Source organism: Diabrotica undecimpunctata, chromosome 8 (genome assembly GCF_040954645.1).
Source record: "Diabrotica undecimpunctata isolate CICGRU chromosome 8, icDiaUnde3, whole genome shotgun sequence".
NCBI lineage: Eukaryota > Metazoa > Arthropoda > Insecta > Coleoptera > Chrysomelidae > Diabrotica > Diabrotica undecimpunctata.
This window is the reverse complement of record NC_092810.1, coordinates 24,893,400-24,915,674: the sequence shown is the minus strand read 5'-3', so window position 1 is coordinate 24,915,674 and position 22,275 is coordinate 24,893,400. Positions and strand designations below refer to the sequence as shown.

General features: G+C 34.3%; 1 protein-coding gene across 2 annotated transcripts in view; it reads right to left on the bottom strand.

The window, feature by feature from the left end:
- Positions 1-22,275, bottom strand: part of tkv (serine/threonine receptor kinase thickveins) — a 136,569-nt gene that overhangs the window by 30,477 nt on the left and 83,817 nt on the right. Inside the window, exon 1 of one of the 2 annotated variants that reach the window (XM_072539879.1) lies at positions 3,863-4,030. The exons of the other annotated variant lie outside the window; for it this stretch is intronic. Within the exon in view, the coding sequence (XP_072395980.1) occupies positions 3,863-3,878 (16 nt within the window). The 5' untranslated portion in view covers positions 3,879-4,030. Of the gene's footprint in view, positions 1-3,862; positions 4,031-22,275 lie in introns of those variants that run through there. 2 annotated transcript variants of the gene reach the window in all.

Here is a 22,275-nt window from a genome sequence, read left to right as displayed (position 1 = left end):
TGTATAACATATTTCATTTAATTAATTATTATTCAGTCTGATTGTAACTGTCAAGAACGAATGTTTAATGAAGTTTACGACATTCTCTCGTATTTCTGAAATCTTAAATGATTTTTTAAAAATCGTCCCTGAAGGGCAGTAACTATTAGTCCCGCAACACATGTTATTAGATATTTAATACCCCAGGAGATATGGGACAAGACAAACATAATAGATCGTTTGAAAATGTTTCCGCGTGTCTACCTACTGCAACTTAACGTTTCAATATTCAAGGACTAGAACTGAAACATGTTTGCCTATACTGCAAATCGTTTGCCATATAAATAAAATTTTATTTTCGGGTTATTTGCTCACTTCATACGCAAAACCATTACTCTCAACATTAAACTTTTTCAAAATATTTACAGATTCTAATGTCACTTTCTCTAGATCCATCTGGTCGATGACGTAAAAGGAGATTTTACTTGAGAATTTGCTCTCAATAACTCAAAATTTTCTGGCACTCTATCGACGACTTTTTTTTTATTTATCTAATAAAATGGTGGTCGAAATTTCAGCAATGCCAAATTTTTTTTTCGGGAATGACGTTACTAATTTTTTATGGGCAGTAAAACATTTTCTTTCAGAATGGATTTTTGTATATTGTTTTTAATGTGAGTAATCTCTGATCGGATCAAGATTTTTAAAAAATATTGGATTAGATATATTTACCTTTAAAATTATGTATTATAAAGTATAGATAAAATGTATTATACTGGGAGATCCATATATCCACAACAATCCAGGCGAAATCTGTTTTGAATTGGACATTTTCCACATTTTTGCTGGAATCACTTCAGAATGTACCCTGTATCAATAATAACGATATGTGACAGTCGCAAACCTTTTGCTTAATTTTTTATTTAAAAATTAATCGCAAAATCTGAAAAAAAAATCGAAATTTTTTGCATTTTGCGTCTACATTTTCTGGAGATATTGCTCCTACAAAATAAGTTATAAAAGGTGAAAGTTTCGTTTTTCAAATTTAATGTTTATTGTTTAAGAAATAGCAATTGGGGAAAAAAGTTTAAAAAAATTAGATTCTCCTTTAAAAATTTTCGATCTTCCTAATTCAATTAGCTGTTCTGCTAATGGCACCAGAAAATTCAAAAGTGCAAATTTTGTATTATCTTGTTGTACACTTCTTTTATACAAATCCTTGTAAATAATGCAAGAAACATCGCTCAGTTAACTAAACCAGGGTTATGTGTTGGAACATGTTTTGCAAATTTTCACAAAACCTAAAAGTATTTTACTTACAATATATTAGATCTTTTTGTTTGTATACGAGTATAACAACATATTTTAAATCTTCTCCCTGCGACATACATGTGTGCCAACCGTTCCTGGACCAAGTACCTTTATCTTATACTTGGTGGCGTACATGTGAGCCATGCAAAAATTTTTCGTTGTTTCACAATAATTATGATTAATAATTACTAATAAACATTTATTAATTATCTTCTAGGAGTTTTATTAATAAATAAGTTTCAGTTCCAGAGTAAAAGCAATAAAAAAAACAACAACACAAAATTCGTTCATTCCGTTGTTCTGACTGACCCTGTACAATCGAAAATAATTTTTGAATTAATAATGACACACCTTGGTGCTAAAGTAATTAATGATGCCGTTTCTTCATTTTTTAATCAGAAATTCTCGCAGCAAAGTAAAATACAGAGAAAATTACTAAAAACTTGTAAATTTTTGTGGGTCCTGGATTGCAAAATTATTATGGAAAATGGGCGCAAAAGCAAACATTTTCGATTTTTTCAGATTTTTTTAAATTAAATATTAAGTACAAGGTTTTCGACTAGCGGATATCGTGATTATTAATACAAGATACATCCTGAAGTCATTCCAGCAAAAAAATAGACTCCTATGGAAAATGTCCATAATGGTCTGCTTTTCTACAGGTCCCGCTTGGACTGCAACAAACGATTGCCAGAGAGACGAGCAATTGTAAGTATAGTACTACCATAGTTCTAAGAGACTCATTAATATGAGTCTCTTAGAATGAAAGCTCTCTGATAAAAGAATGAAAGCTGGAATAGCTGAGAAGAATAAAAATATGGAAACTGAGACGCTAATGACGTAAAAAAAATCGCATTATGAAAAAGTTAGATGAGATATTACACCGATGGGAGAAAATTTTTTGAGACCTATCTATTGCGGAGAAAGTTTGCTGGAAGGATGGAATAGAAAAACAAACAAATAACTAGCAAAGAGCAGAATTTCAAAAATCACTGTTCAAAAAATGCGACAACCACAGCAATATCAGTCCGGAATTTCGCCACAATCGTTTATCATTTCTCCATTGAATCTTTCCTAACTGAATTCATAACTGAACTTTTCTACAAATCTATTCTCAAACCAATTTTCAACAACTTTCTTTATGTCAAAATCAGTCAATAAAAACATTGGTTTACAAGACACGAAAACTAAAAATATGTATATAGTGTACGTAATTATTACAGAGATCTGGACATCATGTGTTACTTCCACCTTATCATCGCCAATTCAATCAAATTTAATGAATGTGGCAAAAATGAAAAAGATTATACGATAACCATATTGAATATAACGGTTGCACTGACGAGGCAGTTTTGAAAACAATGCAACAAGCATTGAATACTCATGAAATTGTAGGATACAATTTGAAAAATGTACGAAAAAGGGTAGAAAAATGGATAAATCGTGAAAATTACATCTAAACGATCATTATATCTGTTATGGTTAACAATCTGAATGAGGATATCGATCAAAATGATTATGGCTCGAAATTTGATGATTGATAATACTGTAAGGTTACATGTGTTTATTTACTAATACCTAATAAAAGTTGTTATTATATTGTCATTAAATACAATACCACTACAATTTAGAATAGAAGAATTATTGTAGAATATTATTGATATTATTTTGGTTTGTTTTCGAAGATTCCTCTAATATATTCCGAGAATTGTTGCCACTTTCAATGACCTTTCAAGCCATTTGAATAGAGGCTTTTATTCTTAATCCAAAACGGTCATAAATTGAGGGGACAACCTAGAGTTTTGCGATTCTCTATACAATTATTCTTTTAATTGTTTTCTGTGCGTGAATATTTGTACTGTACACTAACATCATTGGCATTAGTACATCTGAAGTGTAATTAAGAAGTCCACACCACTTTGATTTTCTTTTTCCCGCTTTTCCGTGGTTCTGATTCATTTTAAACAATGGTTACCACTAACAAAGTATGTAATACTACAAAATGCACAAATTGTATATACCCTAAAAGGATATCATTCAATCATTATTATTTCACAACTTATTAATAGAAATGACAAATTATCTTTTATCGACTTTTAATTATTGTTCATTTGTTTCTGTATAATACTTCTTGTATCATTTTTATTTCACATTTTCGGACGTATTAACTTTCATTAATAATAACAGTTTATTATATTTAGAACAAAACTAAAATGTTAAATTGTGATTATTTAAGATGTACATGTATTCCCGTGCACAATAATAGGTCTTTTATAACACTCAAGAAGTAATAAATAAAAATAGACACTTAAATATATTATATACAAAAAACTACTGTCTTAATAGACACGTTGATCTTGCTAATAGAAATTAGCATTTACAAAATAATTTTAGTAAAAGCCGACTTACAGGCTCCAAAATATGTTTTAAAAGCCCAACCTACACCCGAAGCTCTTATAAAACCAAGGCAAACAATTCCCACAGCGCTGCCATGACACCAGTAGTCTGTCTGTATCTCACTTTCTTCTACCCACAAATGACAAATCTCAAGGAAACTGATCGAAAAACTCACCTAACTCATAGTACATCTTTCCAGCTACGTCACACCATAACTCCTGACAACAAATATACACAAATTGGGCGATTTGTAATGTTTTTAAACACTAAAACAACTGATAATATGGCTTAGAAATCGACTTAAGTCACTCACGCACCGCGAAATCTCGGTCGATACTGTTTTAAGTTTGAGAGCTGGACAGAAGATACGAAAAGATGGTGACTTCGAAGGCGGCGTTGCCGATGGTTGCTGTTAATGGGTACGGGCGGAATAACGTTGTGGAATGCGAGTTGCTCAATGATATAAAATGAATGAATATATTGATTATATCGGAGAAATTTTACGTAGGTGAGAGACCACATGCTAATAACGCTTTTTAATGTGTCATTATTATTCAGCTTTGAAAATTATATGCTATTTAAAGTTGTCAAATCTCTAAATGGGGACAAAATAATCTTATTTCATGGAGAATTTAAATTTCGAATCATATTTATCGAATTTATAGGTATTAATATCATTTCCACATCTCACAGAACACCCAGTTGAAAATTATGAACGCACTGATATTTCCGATAAAATATGCCGAACAAAGAAAAGAAAATACTAAAACGGTAATATAGACAATGGAAGAAAATCTCCAAAACAACGATATAATAAAAGCGTATAGATATCTAAGTAATCTAAGAGAAGGATACAAACTCTGAACAAATATATGCAGAAATCAAGAAGCGCAAATAACCAGTGATCCAAAACAAATAAAAAATGGTCTGGAAAACATATTTTCAAACTCTTAGGGACGCAAGAAAATAAAGAGCATATGAACATGCATCACATTGAGGCAGATATCGAAAATATAGAACCCCTGACGATGGAAGAGGTAAAACAAGCAATTTGAACACAAAAGAATATCAAGGCTTCCATGTATTGACAACTTCCCCTCTGAGCTATATAAATTAGGTGGCGATTACTTAGAAGGACAACAAATGCACATGAATATGAACAAAATTTGGAATGATGAAAGCGACTTGTATGCTCAATCTATAAAAAAGATATTTGAACCTATTAACGAAAACGGAGTATGGAGATCCAGGTACAACCCTGAACTCCAACAGCTGTTCAGAGAGAATGGGCTGGTCATGTAGTGAGACCGAAAGATTCCCCAAAAAGAGGACTAGATAGTAAAATGCAGGGCGCAAGACAAAAGGAGGCCACGGAAAAGTGGGGGGACGCGCAAAATTTGCTAGACGTAAGAATCTTAAGAAGATCGTCGCAGGACCGACAAGATTGGAGGCATAGGAGGAGGCCAAGACTCAATTTGGGCTGTAGCGTCATTGAAGAGAAAGATATTTCCGATAGATCACTGGCTCAACAACCCTTTATGGACATTGACTTGCTTAAATATATTCATATATATTCCTACTGTCACACTTTTTGCTTTTCCAGTTAGTCATAGTCAGAATATTTAGGTCTTTTTCCACTTGTTTCATGTATCTGAAGTTTGGGCCTCTCCTTCGGTCTGGTTTCCTTCCTATTGGTGCCTTCTTATACATTTCGTTTTCTTACTTCAGTTCCACATGAGCTAGTCTGCGTCAGTCTTCTTAACGCCTTCTGTATGATAAAGTTCATTCGTTTAGCAAATTCCCATCTGTAAACATGAGCACGTGTTGATATTCGCCGTCTCATTCGTCAAGAGGCTATTAAATATAATTTATTGCCTTAAGCCAGACGGATTCTCATGTTACAGGTCCAAACTTGCCAGCATGTTTAAATTCAAATTGTATCGTGTTGATTTTTAAGTTAATATATTGTGTTATATTTATGTTATAGTTATTGTTAAGTTATTTACTGGTCGTGTTATTTTTTAGAGTTTAGTTTAATTGTGATTTAACCTACATTAATAGTTTCAAAAGTAAATATTTAAAAAAATCATATGATACACATCAGTACGACCCTGTTTGGCTTTCACGTGCTTCTGTTGACAATTGGGAATATGTATAGTGAATGAAGTTTAGAGTAGCTTTGATAAGAGTTTTATATATTCTTTATATATTTAAGACTTTCTTAAGAACCAAAGTAAAACAGGCTTGATTATGTTGATTAATACGTGTTAAATCGGTTCATACCGAAACAGATCTCATTCACATCACACTCATATCTCACATTAACTTCTTCACTAACGCTGTTGACCTACGTGATTAGAGAGCCTAGATAGGTATGTGAAATCCTTCACATATTTAAAGTTATATTCTATCGTTATGTTTTGGAGGACCTTTTAACTATGTATCGCAAAATAAACACACATATGTTATTGTCTGTAGATTTGCTGATTGAACATGAGACAAAAATTCACACATACACCTATGTACAAACAAAAAAGACATTTACAAACTAACTCATGATATGATGAGATTCGTGCTGCAACTACTGTGCTCTACATTCCTGAGTCTACCTTAGTGTGTCACCGTACTGTCGGGAATGCGTCGTATACGAGGAAAAATGTTATCTAAGCGATGCCCCAGAAAGCTGGCGAACTCTGACGTGCCTGGTACGTCCCACGTCCCAATCGTGAGAATAAAATGGACATAAAAGGAAAAATAGATGATCCAGAAGAGGACTCAAGAGGTGAGTGACTCTTCTGAGTTTACAAATAAAAAAATAAAGGGAGAGGCGACCTTGGTCCTGTCTCTGTCCCAAATAGGTCTCGATGACCCCATTTCTACAGACGAACCAGTAGTTCAGAGAGACAAAAAAAACAGCTTCTAGATGAAAAAAAAAGATTGAAAACATTAAAAATCAGACTAAATGGCAAATGTAAAACAAAGTAAAAATTAATACCTACATATCTTCTGCAAGCAATATAGTTCTAAGCAGTCTAAGAAGATTAAAATGTTCCTCTACATTTATTTAGACAGTCCTGTGGCAATTTTATGATTTGTTCCTTGATTCACTATATCACATTATAGGCAATATAACATTATAATATACATCAAATATATGAAATTATATATTATAGTAAGTAAAAGTACAAAATAATCGGTTGATAGGGATTTTATCCGGCGCTGGCAACGTAGCCCTTAAGATGGTGTTTCTTCGCTTAGCAGGTAAGGAAGTCTGAGTACAGCCTGAACAAAATTCGAACCCTGGCCTGGCGCCTTCAAAGTGGTCTCGACATCGACTTAAGTCTCTCGTGGGCATATACGGTTCCTCTATCCTCTCCTCATTTTCATCTCGATTCTTCTCGCTCTTGGTACTCGTGAAGTCTGTTAATTGGGTTTTTGGGTGTTGTTAAACGGTTCGGAGCCGTTTCAGTTTTCAAAAACGGAAAGCTTATTATAGGCCCTTATTAAAAACGATGTGTGACGGACGGACGGGCTCCTCTCGCTTGATGGACGTTCTTTGCTCTTATTGTATTTTGTTGGGATTCTTTTGGGCCGAAGAGAAATGATGCATATGTCGGTTTTTTGAGGTAGGATTAATAGCGTAATTTGGAAAGAAAAAACGTTTTTTTTTTTAAATTAAAATTAGCAATATATAGAGATAAGGCAGTCATCCGCAGGTTTTCCATTTATTTAGTCGTTTTCAAGTAATCTGATTTTTTCTTCGATGTGTCTTCCCGTTAATAACAGCAACAAAGAAAACTAGAAGATTAAGTTGTAGGAATAACACAATATCTAACGAATGCCAAGAGGACATTCAAAAAAATGATGTACCATTTAAATGTAATGCTTCGAATACAACAAGCAAATTGTCTATTATATTATAGTAAATAAAAAAAAAATTAAAGAAAAAAGAAAAGGAGAGTGAAAAGAAAAATTACAGCTAACAATGAGGATATACCATGTACAAGGAGACATCTAAGTATCAGATATCGCTTTACTTTTGCCCGCAGGTATTAAAATATAGTTTCTCCATTCATCTGACATTTGTTCTACTTCTATAATCATATTCTTTCTTCTTCTTCTTCGTCCTTCTTCTGTGTAGGCTTTAAAGCCTGTTTCTTCTTCAATATTAGCCTCCTAAATTGTTTAAATTGTCGCACCATCTTTTTCTTGGTCTGCCAATACTTCTTCGTCCATTTTGTGACTTATCTCGTGTTATTCGTACTATCGTATCCTCTGCCATTCTACTAATGTGTTCGTTCCACTCCTGTTTCCGTTTTTTCACCCATCCATTCATGTCTTCTATATTGCATGCTCTTCTTATGTTTTCGCTTATCTCCCTATCCAACAGACTTTTCCTTGATATTCGTCGGAGTATTTTCATCTCTGTTGTTTCTAGTAATCGTCTTGTTTTAGATGTGTCAGGTCTTGTCTCCGCCGTGTATGTTAATATAGGTCTTATTGCTGCTTTATAGATTCTTGTTGTTGTGTCTTGTCTTAGGTGTTCTTCCAGATTGTGTCATTAAGAGATCCCGTCGCTTTACTTGCTTTTAAGCTTTGTTGTCGTACTTCTTCTTCAACATCTCCTAGCTATATCTATTCCCAGATATCTAAACCTTGCTTCCTGCTTTATTATTTTCCCATCAATTTCGATTTTACATCGTAGTGGGTATTTAGATGTCATACATTTGTTTTTTTCTGCTGATATTATCATATTGTATTTCTTGGCTGTTGTATTGAAGATATGTGTTAATCTTTGGAGCTCGTCTTCTGTCTCGGCGATTAATGCGGCGTCGTCTGCATAACATTAGTATATTAAAGAGAAGTGGGCTTAACGAGTCATCCTGTCTGACTCCGCTTTGTACTGGTATACACTGTGTTAGTTTTCCATTTATCTTTGCCTGTATTCAATTATGTAAGTAGATGTTTTCGATGGTTTCTATAATATTGATTGGTATGTTTCTTTTATACAGTATGTGTAAGACGTCTTCGACTTGGATGTGATCGAAAGCCTTTGTCATGTCTATAAAACATAAATATGCTGGATTATTGTACTCGACGGCCTCTTCTCTGATTTGTCTTAGTACAAATACGGCGTCTATGCAGGATCTTCCGGATGTGAATCCTTGTTTTCATCTGATAAAGTTGTTAGTTTCTGTTTCTCCATGCGTCTGGTATCTTGCAGTACAATATTAGTTTTTGTATGTTTTGTCATCTCTAGGGTTATACTTTTGCCTCTGTGTTTTAGAAGCTCGTTGGTTATTCCGTCTTGTCCTGGTGACTTTCTACTTTTGAGTGAATTTATGGCTATCTCTACTTCCTGAAAACTGATTAATATTTCGTGTTTTAATTCCGGTACGTTATTGTGTTGATTATTATTTTCTTTCCTTTAAACAGTTCCGTCAGGTATCTTTTCCATTCGTTTGCTGGTATGTTATTGTATTCCTTCAATTCTGCCATGTGTATTGTTGTTGTTTCTTTTGTTCAGTATGACTTTGCGTTTTCTTAGTGCTTCTGTTGCTGCTTCTTCAATGTTGTTTTTAATTTTCTTCCAGCTCGCGTTTATATCTTCGATGTCGTCTATTTGTTTCAACTGTATCTTCTGTGCTAGCCTCCTTTGGTACATTTCTCTTATAGAGTCGTACATAATACTGTATAATCAAATTATTATATTTGCTCTTAACGCCACCTGGTAGCGTATTAACAAAGCATACGTTGTTTACTTCTGACAGACCTGTCAAATTCAGATGAAATATTAATAATAAGATAGAATTAAATATTATTTGACAGTAAATTTAACTATTGTACTTATATGAAATTATTTTAAAACAAGAAATTCCATAAAAATTTAAACAGATAATTCAATATATATGACTTTTGTTCAATTTTGACGATCGTTAGGAATCGAATCTTTTAGTGACAGATATTCTGTTAATTTTTATACTTCTCATTTAATGTCTACATTTTGTGAGTTATTTTTCACGCAGTTTTTAATTTAAACCTGCTTATAGTAAATATATGATGACTAGAAACGAATTGATCGAGAGTAGTGAATCGATGTCAAGAACCGCTATTCTATGACGTTACCTGTGACGACACCATCTTGTGGCGCTAGTTCCGTGACGCTTACCTCAGAATTTTACTATAGAGAAAAAAAGTAATACAACGTGAGTATAGCTTCGCTTCAAAAACCTGTTGTGTAACGTGCTATTCGTGGCTCACCTAACACAGTCCACATCTTCAGATATCTTACCTGGTCCAATTCTACCATTTGCTACTATGTTCATGTAGATCGCTCTAAACTTGCACTAATTTGAAAAAAATTGATAGCAAAGTTATATAAAATAGCTGATAATCTTCTTTAATTGATACCATTGTCAATTATTTCAGTTTTGTTGAAAGTTTATTAGAATTTGCTTCATACTGGAGAGACTACCATAAAGAAATAACTTCTTCGAAAATTGGTTTTTGTTTTTCTTGCTTATAATTGTTTTTTTATTTAATTTCGCAAACGGATCTGGAAGTGTTTAGCGTTGACGAAAGGAATGCACATATTTCTTCTACAAACCTGTACAGTTTGTTTGAAGGTAATCCCCAACGACCTTGCGCAATTATCGGGTTTTACATAAAAGCGATAATTATTTTTCGTATTAACGGCGTGCTCACAAATGCCGCTCCATGGTCGTCACAAAATTTATAAATAGTGGACACAATATTAAAACCTTATGTTATCGGATAAGTAATGTTCAAAAGGCGCCTTACTTTAACATAGGCGTAGTGAAGTGGTAACTTTGCACTGTCGACACTTCTGGCTTCGAGCGTAGAAAAATTCACATTCCTAATAAAAGATCGCTTTCCTTGGAATGATTGTCAGGATGATCATTGAACGATAATCCTAGGGTACTATTTATTCGTATTTCCTATCGAGCGATTAAGGTGGTTAGCGATGATCGTACTAATAGAAAAGTCGTTTCTGCTTCACAAATGTTACTAGACGTCTCAAAAGAACTAGACCATTTGAAATGGTATAGCCCCTCCTTAGTCTCAAGAGAAGAGTTTTTATTATTTTAACAATATTTTCTCTCTTATTTTGTGACGACAAAAAGGGCAGCATAATGGGCATCAGGACTTACTTTCATATAATTTAAGTATGAAACTAAAAAATATTCTCGTTTAGGAGAAATACACAAGTACCTCTTGCATTTTATAAAAAAGAATCTCGTCTTCTTAGTGCATTCAGGGTTTCAACAATGCATGTAGAAGTTTCTATTGCTAACAGAGCCTATTGGCAAAATGGTCATTACTGGTTTTTGTTACATCTATAGGCGGAGACTACATTAAGACTTAATGAAGATACTGGGACCTTTCGTATTGAAAGAGGCGTTCGGCAAGGAGACAACGTGTCTCCTAAATTATTTACAACTTTGCTAGAATACGCTTGTAAAACAATAGATTGGAACGAAACGGGCATCAATGTAGATGGAAAATTTTTAAATAACCTTAAATTTGCAGATGATACCATTCTTATTGCAGACAGCTTAGATCAGGCACAGATAATGCTCCAAGAACTCCATACTGTCACAAAAAGAGTTGGTCTTAAAATAAATTTTTCAAAAACACAATTTATGACAAATTTAATCCACAACAAAAACATCTCAGTAGAAGACAAAGATATTGAGCCAGTTGACTCCTATAAACACTTGGGCCATGAGATCAGAATAAGTCGAGACAACCAAACAATCGAGCTAAAAAGAAGAATAAACCTCGCTTGGGCTGCATTTGGAAATATGAAGGATATTTTTATGTCTAAGAATTATGGGCTCTTTATCTTCAGATGTCTCCGGTTCTCTTGAAATATACGCACTAGCTTGTCTCCCGCGTGTAGGCTTACCACCTAGAGCTAGTGACCAACATACATAGACTGGTTGTGTTTAACAATTGTATTTGGGCAAGGCATCAGAACGTACTTTGAATTTTTGTTTGTTTCAGTTGAGATTTACTTAGATATCGTATCAACTGTTCAGTGAATTTCAACATTAGACGTAATTTTTTTATTTTGTAAGAGATTAGAAATTAAAAATTGTTTGAAGAAATTCGCATATTTAAAAACGAAGAAAGTAAATAGACACAGTTCAGTTCAATTCAATTGGTAGTATTGCTGACACCGTTCGTCATATAGTTCGAGACCCGACCTGGGTTAATTGTATCTGTGTTTATATAATAAATTAAATAGATTAAAAAGGACAATCCGTCTTTCTTTTTGGGGAAAGGTCAGCATAAAATTTCAGTTTGGGCTAATGTAGCGGGAAACCAACACTACAATGCTTTAAAGACTTTTTTAAACACAGTTTCGGCTCCTGGTTACTTTGTTTTTGTGTTTTATGTCTTCTTCAAATTGTCAGACACGTAACCATTTCGGATATAGATCATTACAAATCATTAATTGTTCGGTGTTATCTTTAATATTTATACGCGGACCTCCTATTAAGAACTAAGAGGAGGAGAAAATTAACAATAAGATCAATTTAAGCATTGAAAAGACTCTTAGGAGGAGAAAATTAACAATAAGATCAATTTAAGCATTGAAAAGAGTCTTAAACACATTTATAACCAGGGACCAAAATGGAGTGAGAAGAGGCAGGCGTAGAACACGATTTAAGGACCAGGTGAAAGACTCGAAATTGTAAAACAAAGTCGAATGATAGGAAGGAATGGAAGCTGATTCTGGAACAGGCCTTAGAGCCAATGATGAGGGTGGTTGAAAATACTCTGTCTTAATTTCTTATTAGGTCTCTGCTAGTGCACTGTTTTAGATGACATTTATTTTGAGATTTTTTAACATTCGCCTTGTACTGTATTGCATATCCAATTGGCTTATTAGATGTATTGAAGTTGGAGTTTATTTCTGCTTTTTGTACTGTTATTTTGTAAATATTACAAAATTTATCCATTTATTTCAAGTAAAGATCTTCTAAATTGTCCATTTTTTCAGATATTTTTATTATTTTTAATATAGTTAAGAATTTTATGCAACGCTACTGCGTTGCGGTCAACTGAACTCAATTCAATGGGTTTTTTTCAATACGTTGCACATTTCGCTATTTTTTCAAAGAACTGACAACTTTTTCTGTGCTCCTGTTAATGCTTACTATCTTAGGTAAACACCGGTAGTTGCAGTAGAAGATGATTACAAAGAATTTTTAATTGATCGTACAGTTAGTGGCAAACTAGGATATCTGGCGGCTTTTCTGAAGAGGATTTACCTTTTCTGTTATCTAGCCTTGTATGTTTTTAATGGACTTGTAATTTTCTATTAAAGAATGTGGGAAAACGCTATTCTTCTTTTTTTGGCCTTCATAACAGCTCAAGGTATCGAAATGTTTTTTTATTTTTGCTGATAAACCAACACACTCTATGATCGATTCAGATTATTAGAATATGCAAAAAATTATTTATTTAGTTAAATTATTACATAAAGAATTGGAAAAGAAATCCTCAAACCAGTTGGAGAAAAAACAAAACCTTGGATGACAGTAGAACTTCTTGAACTTATGAAAGAACGAAGAAAACAAAGCAAAAGACCTGAATAAATACAAAGAAATTCAGAGAAACATCAGATAAAAATTCGAGAGGCAAAAGAGGGGTGGCTCTCCGACAGATGCAAAGAAATAGAAGATTTGGATAAAAAGTATGATAGCTTTAATTTATACAAAAAAATCAATGAAATGACAGGTTCTAGAAAACGTACAAAAACGAATATCCTTAAAAATGATAAAGGGGATATTATTACTGATATGAAGGAGATATTATGACACTGGACCAATTACATCCAATAACTATTTATTGATGAAAGAGAAGAATTGTCATTAGAAATCACCGAGGATACCGGACCACCAATATTAATAGAAGAAGTCATCTATGCCATCAAAAACACAAAAGAGGGTAAAGCTACTGGACCAGATGATGTGCCAATCGAATTATTAAAACTCATCGATGAAGATGTTATTGATGTAATGGTTGAACTCTTTAATCTAATATATCAGACTGCCACAATCCCCAGACAATGGCTGCAATCGACCTTTGTAGCAATTCCCAAAAATCCAAGTGCAACAACTTCCTCAGATCACAGAACAATAACTGTAATGAGTCACACACTTAAAACATTTTTGAAAATAATTCACGGCAGAATTGTTAAAACTCTTGAATATGAAATTAGTGACACACAATTTGGCTTTCGAAATGGCATGAGTGCAAAAGATGCTTTGTTCGGCTTGAATGTGCTGGCTCGGAGATGCATGGACATGAATCAAGACATGTACTTATGTTTTGTAGACTTTGAAAAGGCATTTGATAAGGTTCAACATAAAAAGCTTGTAGATATATTAAAAAGCAAAAATATTGACAGACGTGATATGAAAATTATATCTAATTTATATTGGAATCAAACTGCCAAAGTAAGAGTTGGCAACCAGTACACCCAAAATATCAAAATACAGAGAGGGGTCCGTCAGGGTTGCGTGATGTCCCCACTACTTTTCAATGTCTACAGTGAAGCGGTATTTCAAAAAGCGCTCTCAGACTCAATAGAAGGTATATCTATCAATGGAGAAGTTTTGAATAACTTACGTTTTGCAGACGATACAGTAATAATGACGGATAACAACAATAATTTACAGAACGTAATGCAACGCCTTAATGAACGCTGTCATGAGTACGGACTGAAGATAAATTTAAAGAAAACTAAATGCATGATCATGACTAAATCTGTACATGCAAATGTCCAATTGACTATTGAAGATACTGCAATTGAGAGTGTTAATAACTATAAATACTTAGGAACATGGATAACATCAGATGTAGACCAAACCAAAGAAATTAAGACACGCATTGAAATAGCACGTACATCATTCATTAAACTTAAAAAGTTTCTTTGTTGTCGGGATATCAGGTTAGAACTACGCCTGAGAATGCTTCGATGTTACGTGTTCTCTACTCTTCTTTATGGCTTGGAAGCGTGGACAATAAAACAAGTCCATCTGAATAAGTTGGCCGCCTTTGAAGTTTGGTGTTACAGAAGAATCGTACTAATATCATGGATTCAAAGAATGTCAAACGTGGAAGTAACTAGAAGGATAGGAAATGAGGCGGAAATAATATTAACTATCAAAAGACGAAAACTTGAGTACTTAGGACATGTGATGAAAGGGCAAAAATACGCAATATTACAACTTATTATGCAAGGCAAAATCTGAGGAAAGCGAAATGTGGAAAGATGAAGAATATCCTGGCTTAAGAACTTAAGGGAATGATTTGAATGCAGTAGTGCAGAACTTTTTAGAGCGACAGTCAACAGAGTCCGCATAGCCATGATGATTTCCAACCTTCGATATAAGATGGAACTTAAAGAAGAAGAACAGAAGAACGATGTTATATCTTTCCTATACTGTTGTACGGAGTTGAGTCGTGGACTCTCACAGACGCTACCTGCAAGAAAATTGAGTCTTTCGAAATGGCTTTATCGTCGAAGCCTGAAGATATCCTATAACGACCACGTTACTAACCAGGACCTTTTATTAAGAATGCAAAAAGGAAAAGTTGTTAACCACAATAAAAACAGCCAAAATGGAATACCCCGGTCACATCATGAGGAACAGCGAAAGATATTGGTTGCTGCAATTAATTTTTCAAGGAAAACGAAGGATTTCCTGGCTAAAAAATCTACTTACGTGGTTTAAAAGAACAACCACAAATCGTTTCAGAGCAAAATACAGATTGCCATGATGGTCACCAACATCCCGAAACGGAAGAAGAAGAATATCCTAAAGCTGTACTATGTAAATATGTTCGTCTTCCTTTCGATCTTATCTTTATATCTTTATTTACGAATGAATTATCAATCACGTAAATGTAGTATGTACCTTAACATCCCACAGTCAACGATTTCAAGTATTTCGAAGAATTGTTTGAACTAACACTAATAATATAAATCAAACAAAAACAATTTTATCTAATCTCACCAGTATTCACTCTACTTTCCGGCATATTTGTTTCTCAGAGGCTTCTCGTTACTCACCTGAAACAAAATGAAAATATTAGTAGCAAGAAAACAATATTAAAACATTAAAAAATAATTACTTTAGTTTATAAAAAAATACGTAAATAAACGTTATGAAAGTGTGTTGTAGCTATAAAAGTAAATACTAGATAATGACGTTAAAACTCAAATAAAATTTCGTTTTTACAGCTTGTCGATGTTTATAATCCAAGTATTTTGGCGCCTGGTAGATTTGCTGTAGTCTACAAACAGTGGTACAGGTAATCCAAAGGTAAATGCTTAGTAATAAAACAACAGACTGAACGTTATTTTTCTTCAGGCATAATAGGATTTTGAAGTAAGAATCAACAAAATAAGACATACATAAATATTGTACTAAATTACAAGACAAGAATTTTTGTAATTAACAATCTTGAATAAAAAACTCAAAACATATACATTCAACAAAAGTTTTCATTTGCTCCAAGGCGTGGAAGATCTATCTAGTGAAATAGAAAGAATCTTCTTCGCTTTCAGTACCATGTCCGATTATGGAACGTTGGCGATCATATTGGCAATAATAACTTTGTTTACGGCGACTCTAAATAAATTAGCGGTGGTCTCTTGATACCATTCTAGGAGATTTCGGAGCCAGGATGTTCTTCTTCGGCCTGGCCCTCTCCTTCCGGTGATCTTACCCTGTATTATAAGGTGTAGAAGGTTATACCTATCTGTATGTCTCATTACACGACCGAAATATTGTAACTTTCGAATTTTTATCATTTTTGTTATTTCTGTGCTCTTTTTCATTCGATGTAAAACTATTTCATTTCTTATTCGATCAACCCAACTTATCCGCAATACTCATCGATAAATCCACATCTCAATTCTCATCATAACGCCACTGAATATAGATGAGCAGATTAACAAGGAGCTTTAGATCACCAAGCCTCTTTACCACCGTTTTGGAGCACGCCGTTAAAATGATAAGCTGAGAAGAAACGGACATACAAAAGTTAGCGAAAAATTTAACAATCATTGATTTGCTGACGGCATATTATCAAGTCATCGAAATGACTTTATAAACAAGTTCAAAGCGCTACATAGAAAAAGTGGCTACAGATACACTTTACCTAAAACTTGATACATAGTAACTATCACTGCGCAGATACACCACTGAATAAATGCCTAGATTCCAATGGCTTCACCAGTTATTAAGGTTTATGGTTATATGAAAAATGACCCATTTCGCAGATAATCACAAATGACCTTTGCTGTAAATGTCAAACTTGGTCCTTAGTGAAAGCTTTCGTACTAAATGAACAGACACACAAAATACAGAATTGCAAACATTTAGAACAGGCTTTCGTGATGATTATAATGATTGAATGTTACGTCTGGTCGCAACTATTGTATTGTAGGGGGTAGAAACATGGACGTTAAAAGCGCAAATAGTTGAGAAGCTTGAAGCCTTTGAACTTTGGATAGACCGGATGTTGAGAATTCCATGGGCTGCCAGGGTCACCAATGAGGAAGTGCCGAGAAGGATGGGTCCAGACAAAAAATTGTTGAACACAATAAAAGTACGCAAGACTGCATACCTTGGACACATACTGATGAATGATAAATATAGTCTTCTGCAGGTCATCATGCAGGGTGGAGTCGATGGCAAAAAGGGAATAGGTAAAAAGAGGAAGTCATGGCTGCGAAATATTCGAGACTGGACAAACATAACTGTAGACGAATTATTCCACGTTGCAAAAGACAGAGAAGCTTTTAGAAATGTGGTCGCCAAGTTTTTCAACTGTTATAGTCACACCTATAGGTCATGGACTATTCAAATGGTTTGTCACCACTTTTCTCTCCATGTTAGTATAACTCGTTCGGGTTCACTATATTGTAAAGCAAAATGAAACTGTTAAAAAAGACTCAGGTAAGTATACTGTTTGTATAATTAGTTCTAATCTACTAATTATAGTTTGACAATTAGACAATTTGCAATCAACTTCACTAAAGAATTTCTAAATAAATATGCTAAAGGTTAACATTTGCAAGGAAAACATATGTCGATGATTCTTTTTATAGGAAGTTTATATGTTATAAGAGCCTTTTTGCTCCGAGTAGTCCCCTAGCGACTGGTCCCTATTGGTAGCCTGGTTAGTTCGTTGTTTAAAGACAATTTGAATATGTTAGTCAAAGTAAGTCCGTTGGTCAAGGTTTTAATGATTGTTAATGAAGTAGAGAAATCCACCTATTAGTCATAAACGAAATTTATACATATTTTGCTTCGCTAACCTTTATCTTCTAGTACCATTCTGTTACTCCAGTTACACCTCCAGTTACATCATTAGAAAGCTATGCAATCGTGATGTCTTGTGTAACTGGCATATCAGTTGTGAAAATTGGGAAGGGTAATGTCCCTAGCACATTTTCTTGTGGAAGGCATGCAACTTTCGACAAAACAAATATTAGTATAACAAAACTATTGCAAGATACAATTTCAAGGTAAATATAGAAAACTCAGAACTACTAAGGATGACAAATAAATGAGAAGAGAGCAAATAGACAGAGCCAATTACAAAAAAAGTAAAATAATATAGCTTGGAAAAAGTATAAAATTGAAATGAAAGCATCAAATCAATTTAGTAAAGTATCATCTCTATGATTCTCAGGATGTGACAATCATTACAAATTTATACCGATATCAGAAAGCCATAATAAGAGAAGACCAACAAAAATCTAAAGAGATACCTATAAGAAGAGGAGTACGACAAGGCTGTTTACTATCCCCTCTACTTTTTAATATGTGCTCAGAAGAGATATTTAAAGAGGCACTCCTTCGTTAATCTGATGCAGGTATCGTGATATCATGACGCTATGACAAATATGAGTTAATGCAATTGGCAAAGGGAAAGTGGAAGGAAAAAGGGGACCGGAAAGACAACCCTCATCCTGGTTGAAAAATTTAAAGCAGTGGAGTTGAAAAACAAAAATAGAACTCTTCAGAACTGCTACAGACAAAGTAAAATAGGCAGTGATAATCTCGCAATGTCCTTAAGGGATGGCGAATACAAAGAAGATCATCTCCATCATCTAAGTATAATTGGTATCTTTGCACGATTTTCTTTACTAAATAAAAAGTTGTCGGAAAGTCGGAAGGCAGCAAGTGTGTTTGTTCCCAGGCTATCATAGTTAGGTAGCGGGTTTTGACAGACATTAAAGAAACATTTGAAAATTTGCTAATTGTTTTTTCGAAGAAGCAAATTACGAAAAGCGCGGCGCAAAGAAAGAAGCTAATAAAATAAAGGGAACGACTCACCCTGTGGTCCAATCCTAAAATACATGTTATGGAAAGACAGGTAAAGAAAAGAAATTCGGTTTATTCGGAAAAAAATTGTTCAGTATTGACCAAATAATCTCATTTTTTTTTTAATTTAAGAAGTAACACTACAATACTACAGAAGCTGTGAATTAATTTATGAGTTAAAATATTAAACCACAAAGTACATTATTATTTTATAGAAGGAATTTTCCGTCTAATCGTAACTTTTATTAATTTATTTATGTCTATACACTGTCTGCTTGATCATCTATTTCCGTAATGGCATTAAACGATACGGATATATATAGCCACTATAGAGCCGATTTATAGAACCAGAAAAGCTATTAAGGGAGACTTTAATCCCTCTCAGAGTCGAATTATTCGTTCCATTAGCCAGGTCAACCTGTTATAAATAGCGCACTTCTCTAAATCTTCAGTCCAAGGTGAAAGATCCCAGAGAGACCCTTAAAGTAAAACAGGGCATCGCCCTTCCGTTCGTGTTATGTAATAAGGGTCCACAGATTAAGAGATGAAAGTAGGGGTTCGAAAAATAGTGGCATTTAACAGTCCAGGACACCAGGAAAGAGATCATTGAATCAATCTTCAAGGAAACGTTCCTCTGAAGTTACGGAATGTGCCTCTGTTAGAGCAAGGTTTTTTTACCACCGTTTTTAATGACGCATTTTTGCCATCTTAGTTGTACGTCCTTTTTAGTGTGTGGATATTTCTGTAGGTGCCTATTTTCGCCTATATGAAAATTGATAAAATATTTGTTGTAGAGGAGTGGATAAAAACAATAGGGAAAGTGTAAGTGTGACACCAATTGATGCCAAGATGAGGGAGCATGTTCAACGCTGACATGGTAATTATCCAGTATGAAGAATCGTCTAATGTCAAGCCCTGGAAGGAATAGCAGAGGAAGATCAAAAGAAACATATCTGGTGGCAGATGTTTAGATGTATATGGAAGTAATTAGGGAAGTCAACTCCATATACGGATAAAACCAAGCAAATGATGACTTTATGAAAGTTGCTGAAGTAGATTTTCTTTCAAAAATGAAACCTATCTTGTCTGTGAATACATAAAGACCAATAAGAACCTGTTTTCCCGTGAAAACAGGTTTCCATAAAAGATCCGTTATCAAACGGTTATCAAAAAAATTGAACATTGTACGTAGAGGATAAAGAAATATTTCAAGCTATAATATAAAGTTGCCATCTGACCGGAAATTATTGCGACCAAAGAAAAATATATGACTAACAAACAAAAAAAGTGTAAGAGCTACTCCAGAAAAGATTTCTTTATACCGGTCTCCAATAGAATTGTGCAAAATGTGAACTATAATTCATAAGATCCATTAGAAATTACATTAAAAATTACAGATTGTACCAAACATTGCAGAGTAATTTTTTCTTGCACTTGTAGTAGCGCCAGAAGTTCGATACAATATTTATTTGTTTTAAACATTCTGTTAACGGAAAAATTGTTCTCACTAACTTCCCTACTAATATTCTATACTTATATTTCAAAATCTTGATAGAATACGTCTTAGTTAAATCGATACAGCAGTTTTCGCAGCACTTCCAGGACTATTTTTCTATTTGTAGCTTGGTCTCCGCTCTCCTATGGTAACCATGGTTATGCCCGGGGTAGCATGGCATGCCACCCTTTTTGCTCGTCTATGATTACGATTCAACGTCCTTGTGATCGTTATTTACGTTTCTGGACGCCATTTGCAGAGTGGATGGAGATAGTTATTCGCGTAGGGGTTTTTATCGCCTCCAGGAGCGCGCACTTGACGTCATCGTCCAAGAAGGGGATTTATTTACATTATCTTATTAAGGAAAAAATAGGATGAACAAAAAATTCATTCTAGTCACGATAACATAGATGAAACAATAGAGTTGCAACTTGTATTAGGATATCTATCTAAAAAATATACAAACATACATTTTTACGCATCACTGTTATTTTGATTGGTTTCTGTTTAAGATACATATTGGTATTTATGTATGTAGTGATGATGTGTTGTTATCTTTGTTGCGAAGTAAGGGTTATCAAAACAAGTGAAATTAGATATATTTGCTATAAGAATAAAGTGCAAGAGATCTTTAACAAAGACGCTTAAATCAATTTCTAGAAAAATAATCCACGAAAACAGATATGGGGGATGATGAACGGAGCAATTTGAAAACCTGTATTTAGCTTATGTTACCCCAGACAAGAAGAAAAATATCAGAAGCAGGAAAGAATTATAATGGAACCCAACAAGTGAAAGAAACACACATAACAAGATTCCAAGGCAAAAACAATATCAATTATTGGAGGAAAAGCTTATTGATCCAATTGACAAGAGAACATCTCTGTTTTCAACAAAGGACAAATTAAGGACTAAGACAAGATTGTAGTAAGAATGTCCCAAATGCTTTTTAATATATGTTGATGATTTTTGAAGGATATATGCCATGATCCATGATGTAAGGACTGAATCATCATCATTACCATGTAGCCATTATTGTCCACTAGGCCTCTTTCAAGCTTTTCCATGTCTCTCGATTCTGGGCTGTCATAAGTGCGTCAGTAGTTGACTTCTGTTACTTCTGTCTGCTCGTGGTCGTCATTATAGTATTCTTCTAGTTTATCTGTTGTTAGATGTTCTCACCACATGACCTGACCATCTCCATTTCATTGTAGTTACATTGTAACCTTGAAGAGTCAACATCAAAGAAGTACTTGGGAATGACCAGGAAAATCTACGTTTGGCAGTTGGTTTTTTAACTGGTCATTGTCAACTAAGCAAACACCTCCACACACTGGGGCTAGTAGATACACCTCTATGTAGGAAGTGTGAACGAGAAGACGAAACTGTCGAGCATGTCCTATGTGAATGCCCAGAGTTATCGTTAATACGAGAGTACGCGTTCGGCGAGTCCTGGCTCACACCTGCCCACATAAGAGAGTGTCTCCTGGTGACTTGTCCACCTTCCTAGAAATGGCAAGATGGACAATGAGCTAAGGGTGACAGCTCCCTGGGAGGATGCACAATGGGTTCAATTGTGGCCTAAGTGCTGTGAAACTTAACTCGCCCTCCCTACTCTATAGAGATACGTGTTTCACTGTGTCTTTAATCTTCATTGTTGGTCTGATGGTGTTATTCGTCTGACAGTTATTAAAAGTTTTGGCGAAATGGTAA